This window comes from Leuciscus leuciscus (genome assembly GCF_965113295.1).
Source record: "Leuciscus leuciscus genome assembly, chromosome: 10".
NCBI classification, from domain to species: Eukaryota; Metazoa; Chordata; class Actinopteri; order Cypriniformes; family Leuciscidae; genus Leuciscus; species Leuciscus leuciscus.
In genome coordinates this window covers 34,224,298-34,245,046 of record NC_138734.1, presented here as the reverse complement: position 1 = coordinate 34,245,046, position 20,749 = coordinate 34,224,298, and the positions used below count along the sequence as shown (strand labels likewise).

Below are 20,749 nucleotides of genomic sequence, written 5' to 3'. Positions count from 1 at the left end.
CTGGTCTTCTAGCTTTGCAAACCTTTGCAACTGATCCAGAATGCTGCAGCAAGAGTGGTCTTTAACGAGCCGAAGAGAGCACACTACTCTCCTCACTAAATTGCACTGGTTGCCAGTTGCCGCTCGCTTCAAATTCAAGTCACTGACGTTTGCCTACAGAACAACCACTGGCTCTGCACCCTTTTACCTAAACTCATTACTTCAGACCTACGTGCCATCCAGAAACTTGCGCTCTGCAAGTGAACGTCATCTTGTGGTGCCATCTCAAAGAGGCACAAAATCTCTTTCTCGAACCTTTACCTTGACTGTTCCCTGCTGGTGGAATGATCTGCCTAACTCAACCAGAGCTGCTGAGTCCATAGTCATTTTCAAGAAACGGCTGAAGACACATCTTTTTCGGCAGCACTTGATCCATTAATACTAACACTTTCTCTTCTATTCTATATCTATTTATTAAAAAATAAAAAAAATACATGTACTGCGAAGATAAAACTGAGAAGGGTCATAGCACTTGCATATTGTTGTCCTATTGTTAGTTTAACTGCTTCTATTGTTCTCATTTGTAAGTCGCTTTGGATAAAAGCGCCTGCTAAATGAATAAATGTAAATGTAAGAGTCTTGAGTGATGTCTTTGTAGAGAGATAATGCTGTCATCTACCAACCAGTTCAACTGCCTTAAAAAGAATTTGGACATTAAAGCTTCACTTAACAAATGCCAATGCATTATATAAATAATAAAACAATAGATATACTATTCAAAATGAAGATAAAAAGTATTTGGACACTTTCTGAGAACTGTTAACTGACTCTACATCTACTAAAAATGATCTTGACATCAGTTGGTTTAAAGTAATTGCAAGAAAGTTACTGTTCTGAGAAAAGCTCTAGAACCATGTGTTTGTAGAAGCCACCTTGCTTTATAATTTGAAAAATAGTGTGAAAAATTTCTAATCAAAAAAACAATTTTATATAGGTATGATTTGTATTTATTTACAGATATAATATTTAATTTACAATTCAATATCCTTCAATTATTGATGAAATTATATTGAAATTATTTTGATTAATTATTTAATAAATTATAATGAAATATTTTTTTCATTAAATGATTATTAATCACAAAAATCTATTTAGCAAATGTGTATTTTTAACTACAGACTGTCATAAAAACAACCAAATGGTTAATTACATTTTGATTCAGTAACTGCTCTTACAGAATCGGTGACATTATGACACTTTTTAAGTTATTCTTTTAAAGAATCCTCTCAATTGTTCATGAGTCAGACTTTATTCTTGAGTGCAGTCAGCAAAGACAACAAAATAGAAAGACATGTTGTCTTGACATTATGTTTTTCGTCTTATTTCATCACATTTACTTCAAAATCACAACTTAACTCTTTCCCCGCCATTGACAGAAATTTTCATCATTTGTGAGACAACACTTCCCCGCCATTGACGGAATTTTCTGGCTTTCCGTGTTTTCACTGTTATACGGTAGGAAGCGCTATTACATATCTTTTAAATCTCCTGATCAAAATATATGCGAAGATGATGCAGAAACAAGCGATATCATATGTAATCATATGCATATGTAAAATAAGGTGATCACAACATTAAACCGCATATCAATCAAAACTGCCTAACGTTAGTGAATGAAATGTCGACCCTGGACAAGGTTCATGACTGTGCAAGCATTAGGTTGTTGACAGACTCAATCTACTCCATCAATGTTTTGATCATCGTTCTGAATCCGATCTGCATGTAGTCTTTGACAAACATGTGATTTTCTCAGCTTTTTGCTCAAAGTGGTACTTTTTTTTTTGAGTGTTCCACATTCAAGTGTAATAAAAAATAATGCATGAAGCTAGAATAAAACAGGCGCTTTTTTTTTTTTTTAGAGGGTCTGTTCTTTCTTTTGATATAGTGCATGTTCAGATATTCAAAAAACTAAATATTCTGAAGGCCATGAAAAAATATCATAAACGCTGGTTGCTGGCAACTTAAAAAAAAAAAAAAAAAAAAAAAAAAAAAAAAACACTGGTGGGGAAAGAGTTAAAAAAATATCAATTCATTTACATTCACTTTGGCACTGCGGATTCAGCAGTGGCAGAGCACCACAGGAAACACTTTAGCTGCTTTTCAACCTGGTGGAAAAGCAGCTAAAGTGTTTCCTGTGGTGCTCTGCCACTGCTGAATCGGAGGAGTATTTTGTCTACTCACAACTTGCTCGCTCTCCATTGCTACGAACGTCGTCCTCTTCCATCTTCTGATTTACCCCGGTCTTCTCCCACATTTTCTGGATCTCAGACATGCAAAGCTTGGGATTGAAGCGAAAGAAGAGTTTCCCATCTTTAATGGTCAGATTGTGCTGACTCCAGTCCCACAAGTACTGCAAGTTCTGGTTGTCCACCGCATAGAATGCATATATCCTATAGTAGGAAAAACACACACACAACGAAACAACTAAGTATTAAATACTAAATGTATTATTTCTAATGTAAGTTTAATCTAAGCAAAGAAAGGAATGAGAATGATCCGATCTGGTTATTCACGTGACAAATGTGAAATGTGTGAAAACAACAACTGAAGCACATGCACAGACTGTATTTCTTTAAAGCACACGCGGAGATCAGGGCTCAGAAAAGGGTTTAGGATGACTTCTACAGCTGCACCCGACTGAGTCGCACTGAACTCCTCAGGAACGTGGAGAATGCCTGCGCTGCTTACAAGCATTCCTCAAGATGAAACTCAACCCTAGTGAGATCACAACAGAAGAGTTCCCACAGCCTCCCTCAGACATCCTCCGTAAAATCATGGGAGGGAAAATCAGTCAGATAGCAAATACTGATTTATATAAATACTTGATACTTCAGTACTTACATGAATGTACACGATATCAAATTGCTTAATCAGGAGGTTAAATGTATACTTCTTTGTGTACGAACAACATACGTACATTAGCTGAATCTCTCGACTTAGCTTTACGAGTCTGAGCTGTACATTCCATTAGAGCAGACATTTTATTTTCTTTAACCCGTTCCTATGGAAATCCTTGAAGACACGTGCTGCAATCAGGGAATCGTGAAGGACACAGTGTTACAAGAAATATTCATGTTCTTTTTGTTTCAGACATGAGACTATGTTGCAACGTGACTACCGTGCTGGTGCAGAAGAGTTTTGGAACATAATAGATGGTAATTATTTTTGCAACAAACCACCTACCAGCTGGTCTAACTCGCTTGGTCGCTTCAAAAGTTTGGGGTCAGTAATATTTTTGTTTTTTAAAGAAATTCATATTTTTATTCAGCAAGGTTCATTAAATAAATCAAAAGCGACAAAAGACTTATAATGTTACAAATCTTGTTTCAAATAAATTCTGTTCTTTTGAACCTTTTTGTTTTACTGTTTAAAAAACAGTTTTTAACAAAAAAATAAGAAATTATAATAATAAGGAATGAATAAGAAATGTTTCTTGAGCAGCAAATCAGCATATAAGAATAATTTCTGAAGGATCATACAGGAAAACTAGTTATGGTTGCTGAAAATTCAGCTTCTTAAATCACAGGAATAAATTGCATTTTATTATATATTAAAATAGAAAACAGTTGTTTTAAAATTGTAATAACATTTCACAATATTACTGTTTTTTATATTTGAATAATGCAGCCTTGGTGAGCATAATAGACTTACTGACTCAAATTTTTGGACGGTTGTCAATGGGAGACTAATCTTAAATTTCTTAGTATATTAATATATAATATAATACATTTTTATAACACTCTTACAGTTATAACGTGTATAAAAAAATATATATAATAAAAAAAAAGATCTATTCCCAACAAAGTCCAACTCTTAGGTGCAAAAACAACTAAATAAAACAATAGATTCATTCAGACATAATCACACCGGTATTATTTTAACGGAGAGCAGTCCTTTTTTTCATCTGATGAAGATACTGATCAAATAACACGCTTAAGGCTGAAATTATCTCCACATTAGAGGAGTCAAACTGCCATTCAAGATGACACGAATGATCTTGATAGTCCTATGCAGGCCAACAAATAACTAGTGTTCAGTGAGACATATAGCATATTTACAGCACCTGTTTTGCAGGCTAACTCTGTTCTGTACACAATCAATCATCAACATGCCACGACAATAGTTGTGTGTTTTATATGCCTTACTGCTCTGAAAGGTCTTCTCCATTAATGTATCGCAAACTTTTGAGGAAGGACAGAGATCCCAGAGTTTGAGAGTGTTTGATCTTTACATATCCAGTGACTGTCTGGATCAGGCCCATGAAACTCTCCAGCTCTGATGCAATGTTATCTGGGGAAAAAGAGAGAGAGCGATAGACAGTGTGAGAGGGGAGACAGACAGACAGACAGAGAGAAAGAGATATGACACTGGAGCAACACAAACCAAATCCCAAAGGACACACAGTGTCTGCACTAACTCATCACTTCATCAGTGTGAGTGATACATGGGTGGCAGCCAGAGTCCTGCACACGGGTGGGGATGGGTGAACCTCTATTTACGTTGTCATCTGCGGTGCGGGTCAGGAACGGTGCTTTTTGCTCGCTTTCTGTATATAATCTATTTGCAATTTGAATAAAAGATTAATTTTTTTGCTGCTAAGAGGACCAACGGACACATATACACTGCAGAGACACATTTAACATTTAAATGCAGAGTGAATCCACTATAATATCCTCGATATTATATGACAGTAAAGGCTCGTATTTGTTCTTATAATCTATGGAGACCTCTAATCATCTGTATGGGCAGATTGTTTACATGATGTAGGTATTGTATTGTTTACACGACGGATGCACATTCTCATCTTGTGTCTACATCAGCGTGTCTATTATTTTTCTTAAATGCATCAACTCAGAATGGCTAATGTTGGTTTGATTGCTTATGTTACATGAGAAAATAAATATTTTTTTGTCAAAATTTGATGTAGTAGATTTAATGTGGGTGTAGTTCGGGTCGCGGTCTTTATGTCAAATGGGTCGAGTCGGGTACAGAATTAAATCAGTGCTGCTGTCGGATTACGGGTCGTGTGTTCTGTTAAGTACTGCGGGTGTGGGTTTACCAAACAGGACCAGTGCAGGACTCTGCTGGCAGCAACTGTCCCATTATGTCACCCCAGGAAAATAAAAACAATAATCAGGGTCTACCAGCGTTTGACCAATGATTTTCATGATCTTTCCTGCCGTTCCTGATTACTGGATAAGGGTTTTAAAAAATATTTGTACATTTAAAATAATAATTATACAAATAATACAAATTTTAAATTGATTTTCATTTGTGTATCAGGTACCAATCTTTAGGGAATAAATATTTAAATAATGGTAAATTTAGGGTACAAATGTCTCCTATATGTTGTTTTTTGATTTTATATTTTTAATTAAAAAAATATATTGTTCCAAAGCACTGTTAAAAAATACTAAGCCCTAAAATACTTTTTGCAAATTTTTTTTTTTTTTGTAAAAAACAAAACAAAAAACTGTACCAATGACATTGACTGTAGCAATGACAAAACGTAAAACATTTTTTAATATATTTAAATCACCAAAAAAGGGATGTTTTGGGTGAAAACCGAATAAAAAATTTTATAATTTTATAAAAAATGTTTAAACATCTAGCAGATTAAATATGGACAGAGTGCATCTAAAAAATACTATTAAAAAAATTCTAATATTGTACTCTTTATCATAAAATTCCCATGTTGGATATCACAATTTGAACATTCTTTGATAATTCCAGGTTTTCCATGACAGTGGGAATGTTCATGTCATTTGTGTCAGAAAAGGGTCATTTGTGGAGAAAAGGTTGAGAGTGAGGGTACTCACTGCCCCGCCGGATGTTGATGTGCAGGTTGCCTTTGATGACCGTGCAGCCCTGCAGGGACTGAGCAGCATCCACTGAGTCAATTGTTTTAGTTTCGCAGACCTTGTCGCACAGTCCGTCACAGGCGCTACAAAACATACTGCAGATGGGAGAGAGAGGGAGAAGAAGGGAGAGTAAGTGTCAAGGACAGGTCCCAGCCACACACACAGACTCCAAACAGGCAAACGCCATTGAACCGTGAAAGGATTATTGTGTCTCACCAAAACATGAAGAATATTTAAGGCTTGTTTTTGACAAACACAAGGTCACTGCTTTATGCACATAACAGAGTCACTGCTTAAACCCAGGGTTTTATGTGAAAAGAGGATCATTAAATCAGGTCTGGTCAATTTAAAGGCAAAACAGACTCAGAATCTAAAAAGTTATATGGAAAAGTTTGTTAATATTTTACTTGAAAAGTGCAGGTGTCTAAGTAAAGGTGTGGTAATTACAATCTCCTTTACCTAGTTTAAACACGTTCCAGCATGTTACATACTACCTGAAAGTGAACAGGCCTGGATTTTGAATATTGAAGACCATAAATCTCAATCTAACCCTTCAAATCAGCACATACATCTTAATGTAGGGTGACCAAACGTCCTGTTTTCCCAGGACATGTCCTGTTTTCAGGTCCTGTCCTGGCCGTCCTGTCTGTTTTTTATAAAGTGATGAAAATGTCCTGGTTTTCATTATTTTTCATTGGGCCATTAAGCGTGTACTTTAAATACATGCTTGCCTTTGCACACAAAACATATGAAACCAGTCTTGTTATAATCAGCGCGTTCCTCAATCCGCAGCGGCAAGCAGAGAGCACGTCAGAATACAGAGGCCACTGTGTGTTTGTGTGTGCGTGTTCATCTCAGCCTCATTGGTCTGTCACACTGCTCCTCAATGTCAGAATATTTGAAATGACCAATCAAATCAAAGTAGGCGGACTTTACGTTCACAGACACAGAATTTCAATTTTAGCAGCGTGACTCGGACTCGACGGTCGATGCTTCAGTTTACGGTCAAGTGCGAGATAAGATGTAAGTAGCTAACAGCGAAAAAAAAACTTCTGTTTTTTTCGTTTTGGTCGGGATCCGTGTAAAGCAGAATGCATGAACTGCAAAGCTGGAACGTACTTGTCAGTGTCAAATAAAGGTGCTAGCGAAGTAGAAGCCCACATAAAGAAAGTAAAGGCTACAAGAGAACATCAGGAGGATTGAAATTGTTTTTTTACTGAAATAGTGTAGTAGATTTTTTATTTTAGTGGTAGATTTTTAAGCTATGCTATGGCCATGAAAAGAAATAGTGTCATGTAAAAGGTGTTAAAAGCTAAACTTTTTTTTAATAGTAGCCTAGGCTATTCTATTGTTGCGGGCCAAACATTGAATGGAAAGGATGTATTAGGCTACTTTATGTATTAAAGTACAATAACATAGTTGCAAGGTTGTGAATGCATTTGTCAAGTATTTTTTGATGCATTCACCCCAACCACGGCCCCACCCCTTAACCACGCCTCCCAAACCACGCCCTCGTCCTGTTTTCTGAAAACTAAAATATGGTCACCCTATCTTAATGGCAACATAAATAGCAGCTTTAGACCAATGGCTGTAGAAAGTGTAGTCACAGCAGGTTTGACTTGGTGTTAATAATGGAACCTGAACCTACAGAAACAGGCAGGGCTGATGTTTAGGACCGATTCTGTGGAAGTATTTCCCTTTTAAGCATTATGGATTTATAAATTAAGAGGAAGTTCAAGAGGAACATTTCATCTATTCTCACCAATAAGGGCTTTTTTGCTATCTGAATTGAATCTTCTATCTCACTAGCCATGCTGAGCATGGTGATAAACCAGGTAAAGCACTTGCATTACAACTTAGACTACAAACTGCAAAAAGCTTTATTTCTCAAGTCCTAACCCCAGTAGGAAATATTGTATCAGACCCCCAAGAAATGTATTCTTCTTTAAATCATTCAAACTCCCTCAATGATTCTAATCTTATAGATAATTTTTTTGAAAATCTTGACATCCCTAAATCAGTAGTAAGTCAAAAACCAAATTAGATGATCCTATTAGTCTAACCGAAATTCTGCAAGCTATTACACAGATGCAGAGTGGAAAATCCCCGGGTCCAGATGGCTTTCCCACAGAGTTTTTAAAAAAGTTTTCTCCTTGGCTTTCCTCACTACTTCTCTTGGTTTTTGAAGAATCCCTAAATAATGGTGATCTTCCTCTCTCCATGCGCCAGGTGTCAATTTCACAGATTTTTGAAACCCAATAATTTTTTTTTAAGAAACACCCTACACTGTGGGTCTAGATCATTTGAAACTGTAACCTACTTTTTTTTTGTGTGCACTCACATCAAAACGTGATTTTGTAAAACAAAGAAACCGGCACTTTCTGCCACCTCGGTCTCCAAACTTTTTTCAGGAGCATATTCTAAACTCAGCGTCTTCTTTCCACTGATATGATATGCAAAACATTTCTATAGAAAGCTTGAAATGTCTTCTTTTAAATGAAACCATTTAAATAAAAAACAAACATTCTCTGATTATGTAATCCATATCAAACCAACTAGAGGTACAGTCTTTCCCGTCTGAGCTCATTATCTATAATGTGCTCACACCCACATGCAGCACAGTCTATTAAAGAAAAGAAAATATTGAAGAAGAAACAAAAATTTTACCCATGAACAAAAAAATTCAAAAGCTTAATTCTCGATTTGCCGTTTCAAAAAAAAAAAAAAAAAAAAAAAAACGTTGATCATTTCTCTATTTGAAGTTGAAAATCAAAATCTCAAGAAGGTACACAAACTTTTGTCATTTTCTTTAGTTTTCGTTTTTAAATTCTATATTTATTTTGTTTCAACTTTAAATTGTTTCAGTTAATTGCCAGAGAAACCTTTAGTTTTTTCAAGTTTTTCATCTAATATTCATATTTTATTTCAGCTTTATTTAACTTATTGGTTTTTAATAGTTTTAATTTAATAATACTGCAGAAGCATAAAGACACACTCTTGGCACTGGTGTCTAATGAGGCAACCCTACATCCAGCTCTGGCGCCGTACCTCTCAGTATCATTTCGGGTGAATCCGGGCGGGCATTCTGGCATACACTCTCCGTTGTGGATGACGAAGTCGACCTCGCTGGGTAGGTGAACACGGGCACACATGTCCATGGTGATGCAGCGCCAGCCTTCAAACTTGTAGGTGCCCGGTGGGCAGGCCTCAACGCAGCGGTCCTCATGAAAGTAATGCTGGCAGGCGGCACATGCCTTATCATTGTGTGGTTCAGTGCAGCTGCCCAGGCACTGGGGGTGACAGCACTTGCCCTCATCCGTGCATGCCCTCTTCTCACACTTCTTTGGGCACACTGGAAAAGAAAAGCATAAATATAGAGAAAAATGTCAGTTGCGGTTACAAGGAAGAAGAGTGAGTTTATAAATAGTAATATAAAAGGAGAGGTTCTTCTGAGGCTTAAAAGTTGAATTCGAATACTAATATAAGATTAGTTTAAGCAATCAAAGAACATTTATTCTCCTGTGTGTGTTTTATTAATCTCTGTATGTGTCTCTGCGTGTGTTCTGGAGTAAGAGGGGAGCTAGCATTAAGATTAGTTAACTGTAAAACAAAAATATCTGAGGTCGGCTATGAAACGGGGCACGGAGGAGGAGGACGCCCTGTGTGAAGTCAGGATGCAGGGCCTGGCGTTGCTGTGTGCCAGCCTTGTTAGTAAACTGCAGCTCTGGATTCATTACAGCTAAATATTATTACTGTTAGATACTGTTGAGGGAATTTAGAGGATAGGGAGGAGGGGGAGAGGAAGAGTAGAGCAAGAAATGAAGCCAAAAAGTCTAGCTAGCAGATGGACCGCAGTTTGGACTATTAGCTTGGGAAGCATCTAGTGAGGCCGGGCCCAACGAGAAGCCATGGTCCATCTGTGGTGGGCTTTAACTGAGCTGGAATGTGTCATAATGAGAAACACCAGCTAACAGTTATACAACAGTTCTTAGATTTGATTGACGGTGCAGCGTTCGAAGAGTGCTGATATACAGTTCAACAGCATTAGGACTTTTCAGAGTTTGTATCTCTCTGCTTGCCTGTGTAGACTGTCAGTTTATGCATTAGTGTGTTGGACTCTTTCTGTATGTTCCATCCTTATGCCAGTAGGTGGCGATAAGTGTCAAGTGTCACAGCCAATAAGTGATTGGCTGTTTAACTTCACTTTTAGACACACTCATGAACTTCCCTAAGCACTTCACCTCGCACTTCCATTTTGAAGTGCGTTCAATGTCGTCAAGTGGACGAGGGAATTTTATTAGGACAAAACCTCGACCCCTCAATCTTGTCTGAGGGAGCGAGTCTACTCAATGTACTTCAGGCAGATCCATAGACCACAATGCAACATGATTGTGACATTACAACAGATTGCGCTTTTTTTATTTACTCCCATCCCACACATACTGTATGATATTACAGTTATTTTGACATGTAACTGCATAATACTTGTAGCTATAAGACGACAGTTTTTTTTTTTTACACAGTTATAGTTTATTGCATTGTTATCATTTTCGTTTGTGTAGTTTTTTAAAATATTTTCTCCAACAGCCCAATTATAGAATGGTGTGTAAAACAAATTCATAAGAAAAACTAGATAAATAATAAATCCACTCCACTGCAGATTCCAAGTGATCAAGGGCTTAGGGCGTTCCATTTAAACACATTGCAAGGGTTGTGCAATGTAAGAAAAGATGTTCATCCGAGTGAACGAGACGGAGGGAAGTTAGCGAGGGAAGGGCATAAAAGAATGGACTTAAACGCAGCCATTGTCTTTATGAGCAAGTCATAGAATCATTCACTGAACTGATTCATTCAAACACACTGAGTGAGTCAGTGAATCATTCACCCAGCCAATTGTTTTGGAACTGATTCATTCAGAAATTAAATGTAACTTATGTGCGTTGTTCGGAGATGCAACGGTTGATTTTTTTTTACTTTGTTTTGAACTATTAGGGTGAACAAAAATAGACAGAGTAATTGCCAATATTGTGTCTAAAATGTAAATGTATCTTGTGATTGATGGCATAATAATTCTTTGCACATGCAACACACAGCAATGCATTATGCCCAGGAAAGTAAAACAAGACTGATTGATTGATGTTCAGAGGTATTGTACATGGCACAAACAATGTTTTTATTGAAATCCTTGTAATTTTGTCTACATTTAGTCTTAACATGTTCATTGTCCTTTCAAACAATGCCTTTGAACTGTAGTTTCATACAAACAAACGGGTCTGTTTGGAGGCTCTCTGTAATCAGTTCTTGACAAACAAAAATCAAAAATCAGTTCCATTGTGGAAAGGTTACTGACATCATGATGTAACCCCAAATGCTCCATATGCCTACTTCCATGAGAGACCAGGATCTGTTAAAAGCGTGAGAAAGTCACTTTTATGCAGTGCAAAAAAAAGGATGAAAAATAGGAGAGTGGTTTAAATTAAGTTTTCAACAAGCCATATTGTACACACTTGTTTGCTAAGGAGAGTCAAGGGATCCTTGCACACTGTTGACATATGTGGGATCAATAAGCATTCCAATGGAATAACTTACGTTGAGCGAGCAATGGGAGACTGTTGGTAATATAAGACAGAGAGAGAAAGGGTGGGAAAAGCACAAGAGGAGAGGAGAGCTGATAGTTTGACTCTGATCAACAGTCAAGTAACAATTGCTACGGTGTTGTGTACAGTTGCTAGGTGGTTGCTAGGACATTGCTAAGGTGTTCTGGGTTGCTTACTGGCCAAAATCAAAATAGCCCAAATTCTGCACGTTATATTGTTCTGCAATGTAAAAAAATCATCTAAAATAGTCTGGTTGTGTTGAAAAGTAATTACACACCTCTTGAAAACACTGTTAGGTACTCATACCGGCAAAATCAGGACAGGTAAAAAAAAATATATATATATTTTTTAGATACATTGCATTTAATTATAAAAAACAAAAACAAACAAAAAAACACTTTGATTCTCTTTAAATTCTTCAAAATATTAGAATCAGCAAAAAAGAAAAAAAGAAAGAAAGAAAAAACTACAGGTAGCACCGTGGTTTTGAAACAATTCCAACGTCTATGGTAACATCCAAAACCAAAAACCAGTAAAAAAAAAATTTAAACAACTTAACAGCTTAAATAATACAAGTTTTGACAAAAACAAAGTTTATAAAATGATAAACCTCACATTTGAGCCATTTTTTAATGGGAACTTGGAATTTGATGGCAGTTCTAGGAAAAGCATACGTGCAGATACCCTTGAAAGGTCTGCATGGGTGGGTTGCCACCCGAGGTGGGACTCCAAGCACTAACTAGGCAGCCAGAGGCATCAGCTCAAAATGAGGAGGCAACTAAGCCGCATGGCACCGCACTTCTGGTCGCCCGGCAACAGTCTCCTGGCACTCCGCCTAGCAGCAGGCTCAGAGGGAACAACCAAAGAAACATCTACTACATGGGATTTTCCCCTTTTATTTATGATCTCACATCATGCAGTACAACATTACAGGAGAATTATAACAGTTTTGTTTGTTTGTGAAATGAATATTGCTCATGACACATATTTAGTTGGTGCGAGCAGGATTTCAGAGGATTGAGCTTATACATCCCCTCAAATCATCAACATCCTAGCCCTACCGGTTGGCCTACGTCCAGGCTCATGACAAGAGCGGGTGGGTCAAGAGGAGAGGTACGGCGCACACAGCGCTCAATGAGGCGCACCTGATGCTTATTGCATGCCGCCTACTCTGGTAGAAATCCACCACTGCATTTTCTCCCGGAGGTACAGCTATGGCGCAAAACTGGCAGTAAAGTTGCTGCCACATTAGCGACATTTTGGTGAAATTTCATGGACAAAAAAGGTCCATTGTCTATTGTCAACAGTATAGCAATGTATGAAGCACAGCTCACACAGAAGTAACTGTTCTGTTGGTCAATGCTGTGAATTTGCGTGACCAACTTGTTGCGAAATCTGCATGGGAAAAACTTTCGCCCTCATGCGAAATTACAGATTGCAGGGATTCCTATTGAAATAACTAGATTTAGCCTGCGAAAACATGTCCCCTCTGCACAACCTGACCTTCACTACTCCCACCACATAAGGATACTTTCTTTTTTGTTTGTATTTTTACAACAAAAGCCTCTCAGAGACATGCTAATCTTACCGCATCTGTCCTCACTCCCATCACAGTGTATGTTTACTTAGTTGCCAATGGGCTTACAAATGAAATGAGTTTCAATGAGGAGATCCCACAACACTGGGACGTGATTTTACACACTCTCGACTCTCCACAGTGAAACAAACATCAGCAAGGACTTAATTGGACTGGGTGGAGACACTTTTCCTACTCCAGCCAGTTGAGATGCTTAGCATTCTTCAGCACATTCTGCCACATCATAAGCCACCCTGCAGAAATTACTAGAACATTCCTTAGTTTAATTCCTAAGTTAAGTGAGAGAAAAACAACAAACAATTGTAAAAACCTTCCAAAACAGCCATTAGCCACATGCAAAACAATATAATAAAAGGTATTTTGCCCATATCTGAAGTTTCTGTCATTTATGTGTTTATTCACGCTACACACAAAACTGCTGCACTGCATGACACAATCACAGATAACAGAAGATATTTCATGTTTAATAGACAGTTATGAGAAGCAAAATTGTGAACCAATAAGATTCCACGGGAATCCATTCACGGGTAATGCAGGGCTCGAGACTGTGACTAAAAATGGTTGCAAATGTGACTAAAAAGTTGCTAATTTTGTAAATGCATGTTATAGATCTTATTACGAATTATTCATCACTAGCCCCGTTTACATGTAGCATTGTATTCCGATTATAACCAGTTTAAAAGTCCAATCAGAATGAAAATGCTCCATGTCAACACCTCAATCGGAATAAAAATGCTCAAACCGATTGAAATTTCAGTCGGATTGAAGGGGGTGGAATAAACCTTTTCATGAACCGATTAAATGAAAGATTACACCATGTAAACGAGCTGATCCGATTACTTTGAGTGTACGTCTTTCTGCGCATGCCTGGTTTTGCGCCAGATAATTCTGTCAGCTAACATAATGCCTTCTGTTTGTGACCCGATGCAAAAAACTATGCACGCTAACCATTACCATAGTAAACATGGTAAATATGAACGCTTAGAAATCAGCGAAATCAGACAAAATCAAGAAATCAGACAAATCATATAGGTTAATAATCCTGTTTTTATTTTATCTGTCAGTAGCCTACGTCTCGTCTCTTTATACCGGACTATCCTCTTTATCTCTGACTGAAAATATAACTGTATCCTTCTGGGAGAGAGTGCTAAAGCTCCTCAGGTAATATTTTTGGTGGCATATTTGTAGAAATTATCATTCTTTCTAAATGTGATGTAAATATGTCCTGTAACTAGGCTACCAAATAAACAGAAACAGACGCGACTGAATAAATTGCGTGTCCTCTTTCGGTAAACCACTTTATTTCTGTGTGACTAATGTCAGAGACGATTGCTAATGTGCAATTTTGACACAAATTAATTCATTATGATCAATGTGTCGCTTTTTATTGTAAACCTGTGGTAAAACATCGATTCTTGGGTTTTAAATATTCAATTAAACAACAAAAATGCCATCACGCCATTGCGATCACGCTGTTTCCAGTGATTTCTTTCTGATTAGTTTTCTGATAAAACTTCCATTTCATTGGTGAAATGATGGGTTTGTGTGACGTTGTTCCAGAGAGGCGTGTTTCGGGCGTGTTTTAAGTGAAGCGCTGTGGAGCTTCTGGCCCGACAGTGGAAACGCAGCAGATTTTGGGCACGGTGCTACTGGCCCGAGGCTATTAGCCTGGCACGGCCGTTTAAAGCCCTGGCTCGCACTGGCCCGACAGTGGAAACGCTGCTAATGCCTATAACTAACGCAACGATTAAGTGATGCACCATCTTGACAGGATTGAAAACGTGGTAAATAATGAGCTTCCAGATCCGGCAGACAAGTGTGCGCATGTCACAAAATGATTTCGATTGAAAGCGTCAGCACATGTAAACACCAGATCGGTTTAGATAACATCCCATGTAAACAGTCAACCGGAATCCATCAATCAGAACGATCTTAATCAGAATAGCAAAAAAGTGTGCATGTAAACGGGGCTAGTGTGTTTAATTTTTTTATTCCACTTAAACCCCGTCCCTCCACAAATGACTGCAAGCAGCGCTCACATCTCAAAATCCAATCAACAACCGATGCATGGAACCAAGAACACACCCAACAGTTTTTTATTTTTCTATAATGTCACAATAATACAGAAGAAAAGATCTGTCCCTACATTTCATCACGACTTTGTGTGAAAGTCAAAAAATTTGCGTGCGTCCATATGCAAGTTAGACTGTATCATCTCATCAAAATACACATTAATCTGTGTTTACTGAAAACAGAAAACAGAGCACAAGATAATTTGGAAAAAACTGCTCAACTTTTAAGCCATAATCCTATAAATCTAGTATTAGGAATATACTAATATTCATACGTCACACACACACACTCACAAAAAAAACCAGGCATAGCTGTAAAGCTGTAAATGAGAACTGCATTTCCTTAAATAGCCACATGGCCCTTTTATGGACTATTAATAGCAGCACACTTTCCAGCTCTAATTCCAAACCTAACCGACTCGTTCACGTTTCCTTAAATATCTCATCGTCCTCTAACTACCTGAGAATTGAATTATGCTCAAGCGAAAAAGCCTAAACATAAGCATTCCTGGCTCGCTGGTGCTCTCTAATCCTTTTACATACACAATCGTAGTGAGTGGAAGCAGGAAGTTATTCATTATTTGGAATGCCACCAAAAGGGGGCACTCCAAGCAAACTGCTCTTCCGTCCCACACCTCCAGCGATTCCTCAGCGAGGAAATATTTCAGACATGCATGCCTTCTGCTGGAAAGGAAGACTGTTATGGCTGACTGAAGAATGAATGAGGAGAAAAACAAAAACACAGCATCACAATCAGTACATTACCTCATTTTCTCATGGTAAACCAATGATATGGCCTTTTATTTATAGTTGGTGGGAGTGCCACCCCTATTTACATACACTACTTCGGCTTGGTGGGTTTCCACTACTTCACAAAAATAGTGCATTATCTAACAAGTTGATAGTAGATCAAAAAACAAAAGCATTTAATACCACAGAAACAACTCGCTAAACGTAAAGATTACACATTATCTGGCCTGTTTAGCGAAACAGTCAAACTTGCGCAACGCCCTGTGGCGTGACGGTCCTGATGTGACTGACCCTGTCTGCTCCTTTGAGCAGTCATGAGGGAGACAACCGCTTGCTGACCAGCCCTCCCTTCTCCTCTCTGTCTGTGAAAGCCGAACGCTCAGACCACATAGACCAAACCGCTACGATGAGAAGAACAGCACACAGACGTCCTCAGCAGCAGCTGAAATGACACAGGGGCTGATTATATAAAAGGTTAATAAGCGCAATATCTTCTGGATTGACGCAATCTTTTAAGAGGAATGCGGTAAAAACAGTGTTATTACCCCTGGACGAAACCACTGACACACTTGGATGCCGTTCTGTCTTAGGGTCTTAACTCAGTGGGCTATGTGAAGAATAACTAGAATGTTCAAAACGGGTAATCTCAGAGCAGAATGTTAATCCTCTTGGGCTCGGCACCAGCCACAAAAACACATTTCAGGGCACTGAGGGAATAAAAAATGCTTGTGCGTCACTCTGCTACAGCACATGCGCATGAGAAGAAAAAAAAGGCTAACTCGTCTTGAATTCCACAACACTCAAACGCAGCACTGAAGCCAAACTCATCATGCTACATGCCTAAATGACAGATACATGCATCTGGAAGATCATCTCGCTTCTTTTGCTGAAGCAGACATGACGTACACGCAGGCATGGATCGCTGAGAGATGTTTGTAATCTTAGATTTGGGATAACGTGACCCAGCGAGAGGCCCCAGTGCAGGCAGACTACCGAATGTCCCCTCTATGGTGAAAAACAAATCCACTGAGGGAGAGCACAAAAATGCAGACAGACGCCCTGACTAAGGCAACAAACGTGTCTGGGATCATGCATGTTATACACATTTTGCAATAAAAGATTCACAGACAGCATCTTTATTAACAGTAATTTTTAAATCATGCAAGTTGCAGATGGATTTGTTAACAAGTACAGGGATGTTTAGATAGGCTGAGGTGCCATAGTCTGCAACCGTTCATTTCAATATCCAGATCTAGATTGAGATTAATAATATATAACACTAAGTAATGCTAATTTTGACGCATGATTTACTCAACCTCATTTATATGGACTACATTACAATGTGTTTCAAGTTTTTTTTTTTTTTACATGTTGATAACATAACTTTCATGGATGGATGGACAAAAATAATGAGAATTTTAAAAGTATCTTCATTTTTGTCTCTATTTTTGTTCTTATGGATTTGGAACAACATTAGGGTGAGTAAATGCTGACAACAAATTTGACAGAACACCGTGTTTGATTGCAGAGAGAAATAGAATTAACTGTAAACAACAGCAGTTCCTTGTATAATATAATATGATATAATATGATATAATATTATAATAATATGATATATATATGGATATAATATCCAAACAATCCAATCATTGTTGTTATAAGTAATAATTATAACTAAAACAGTCATGATTAAAGCCTGATGTTTGCACTAGCACAGCATACTACCTCATTCTGTGTTTTGATACTAAGTGCTGAAGGGGCGGGGACAAGGAGTTGGACCAATTGGAGACCAGAGGGGGAGGTCCACAATGATTGGCATGTCATTGACTGAAGTAGAAAAGTGGTAAACAAGTCCTCCCTAGTGTGGGGAGAGTGAGGGGGGTGTTGTAACCATCATAATTACATATGCACTTTTTCCAGCCAGCCAACAGCTGAACTGTGCTTGTTTGATGAAATGAAAGACTAAACATCGAACAAAAGTGACTAGTGTTTTTAAGATTTAGACAACATTTTGCATAATGGATAATGATACAAATATATATATTTAGGGGAAAAAATGACTTTTCTACCAAAAAATATTTATGCTATGTTATTTTGTGTGAATTATAACCAATTAGAATATTTATTAATTATAATAAAAAAATAATTAATTATAAATAATATTTAAAAAAGATTATATTTTCAGTTTTTTTTGTTATGTTTTTACTTTTACTTAATTTTACTTAACTTCACTTTTACTTCATTTTGTTTTTTGTTCATTTTAACCACTTATATTTAATATTATAAAGAACAATAATTATTATTATTATACTAATTCATTATTAATATTTTAAAAAACAATAGGAAAATATTATGTTCAACTTTGAAAAGCAGCTAAATTTAGTTTTTTTGGACTTTTATTTTACTTTATACTTAAAGTAATATAACTCATTGTTCTGTCGTCATTGTTTTTTTTTTTTAAGATGCTTCTGTTCGGTTATGAAAGATTTAGCATAAGCTGATAGATCACAGGAACTATCAGATTTATCAAAAATAAGAAATTTAGAGATGCTTTTAACATAGTGGAATACTTTAAAAAATAATAATCAGGCACCTTACAAAGGCATGTATAGCTTGACTACGTCAGACTTCGTACTTCCGCTCAATTTCAGTTCGCTTCTGTACTCAGTCTGAGATAGCGACCTATCTCCCAGTTTTCCTCCGGCCTCAAAACAGCCGGCCAATCAATGATCAGAGGGCGGGCTGAGAGCCGTGACGTAGACGCTGATTGTACCGTGGATGCGTAGATTTACTTCACATAATCTGCAAAAGTCGTTCACAGCCATGTTCACTCCGGTATTTCGCTCGATGGTTTTGTTTTTCGCATCATACATGTGTTTACAGTGGAAGTTCGATGCGGCTGAGCCTATACTGTCTATGGGCTGAGCTGGCGCATAACACACGTCATAACCAAACGTTATGTGATTGGCTTACGGGTAACCAATGATTTTAAACTTCAGACAAGCGCCGCCCCCCCCGCGAGAAAGAAAACGCTTTTCAATTATGCCCTTCCAGACTCTGTCTACGAAGCAAAGCGAAGTAGCAGAGTTTGATATTACCAGGCTAAGGCATGTATAAATGCGACAGCAATGTCCAATATATGGAGTATGATTGCGCCCATGTATGTGCAAATCCCCTCGAGTGCTTACGTGTGTGTAAGCATGTGCACTCAAGCACTCTCAGGTTACCACTGACAGCACTCTGAACAGCAGACTGTTAGCCATACTCTCCACTGACACAGGACCCTAAGCAGAACTGCGGTCGGACCCCTGGCTCCATCAAGCCACATCCTTATCCGGAAACACAATCCCGCTTGGGATCATTCTAGACACTCAGTATAACCACAACAGTACACATAGAGAGATGGATGTTTCCTCCACTCAATCCCACAAGGCTCATGGACCTAGGCAGGGAAAACCAATAGACGCACACCTGCCTCTGCAAACAGGTCACTGGAGTTTGGTGCCATATGTTTATGGCACAGACAAAATAAGATGTGTGCGACTCTTAATATCCCTGGGTTTGAAGAAATGTGGGAAATAATCCGTCTGTATTGAAGTAACATGGCAATCCCAACATTCTCTCTCCCGCCATCTAGCTTACACAAACAACATGCACTCGTTCACCTTCAGAAAAAACAAAACAGAAAGAGGAATAATGTGTGTGAGGGAGAGTGAAAATTTGTTATGGAAAAGACCTGCCCCTTATGACAAAGCAAAGCTTTCATTTTCACCATGATGACTGACTACTTAAACACAACATGGGCAACACAACACAAAGGATTTAATAAGACTTAACAATAGGGCCAAAATGTCTGAGACAACTAGAAAAGTATATATTTTTGCATCAAATAAAAAAAAAGAATTGTATTAGGTCTACATAGACCTTATTCACAGCAGCGCCATCTTGGATTTTTAACGGGAATGAAAGCGAAGCTGTGAGGGATAGACATACATTTCTTCAGTGGGTTGTACTGTTATTGAATGTGTTTTTGGATTGTTCTGCTGAAGAAACACTGCAAAAATGTTAGGACCTGTTTGCCGTGGGAGACGCTACCAGGGGCATATAGCCCCGGATAACATAGCTCCTAGGATCATTCGGGTACTCAAACCCCTCCCACCACTATAAGGTGGCAGTTCAAGGCACTGCAAAAATATCTTTCCAAAAAATGTCAGTAGACAAAAAACTCCAGACAACATGAGCTGTGGAAAATAAGTGATCAAGGAACTTTATACAGCTTTTTACAGTGGATGCCATTGAAAACACTGCAAGTCTTTCCCTCACAGCCTCGCTTTCATACCTGTCATGACGCTGCTCTGAATAAGGTCTATAATAACAAGGAGTGAAAAGTAAAAAATTTAAGATAATCAAAATTAACATGTATTTTGTGTTAGATCTAAAAAAAAATATATATATATTTATAAAAAATATAAACATAAGTAATAAATAATTTGAAAACAAAATAATTAAAACAAAAAATAAAATACCCTTTGGACTTACCCAGACAGCCAATCTCTCTTTCTTTAAGTACAGCTCTAGTCTATGTAGTTTTATACAAACACACACCCAGACTGTGTTCAGTGCCAGCGTCACGCTAGGCTCCTACAAGCCAGGCAGTTCTCAAAAATCGAACAGACATGGGCCACCACAGTCTGGCTGATTCAGAAAGAGGGGGAGAAGTAGTTTTATTTTGGTTTTCCACTGCTTTTGGAGGTGTTTCCTCTCAGCGCAAGAGTTTGCTAAAAATACTTGGCTTCCCAGATTTGCTTCATTAAATGTGCTGTGTTTCCTGGC

The 20,749-nt window shown here is 37.9% G+C and overlaps 1 protein-coding gene and 1 long non-coding RNA gene across 2 annotated transcripts in view; both read right to left on the bottom strand.

Moving 5' to 3' along the window:
* The window catches only part of igf1ra (insulin-like growth factor 1a receptor), a 99,246-nt gene that overhangs the window by 21,707 nt on the left and 56,790 nt on the right, over nt 1–20,749 (bottom strand). The window contains exons 3-6 of the mRNA XM_082181885.1: nt 8,949–9,252; nt 5,859–5,995; nt 4,185–4,329; nt 2,221–2,429 (exon numbers count right to left, since the gene is read on the bottom strand). Coding sequence (XP_082038011.1) covers nt 2,221–2,429; nt 4,185–4,329; nt 5,859–5,995; nt 8,949–9,252 — 795 coding nt within the window. The remainder of the gene's footprint in view (nt 1–2,220; nt 2,430–4,184; nt 4,330–5,858; nt 5,996–8,948; nt 9,253–20,749) is intronic.
* Nucleotides 18,251–20,334, bottom strand: LOC309507603. Its single transcript, XR_014209199.1, has 2 exons — nt 18,948–20,334; nt 18,251–18,909 (listed from the first exon to the last, which is right to left on the bottom strand). It is a non-coding gene; the product is annotated as an uncharacterized lncRNA (long non-coding RNA).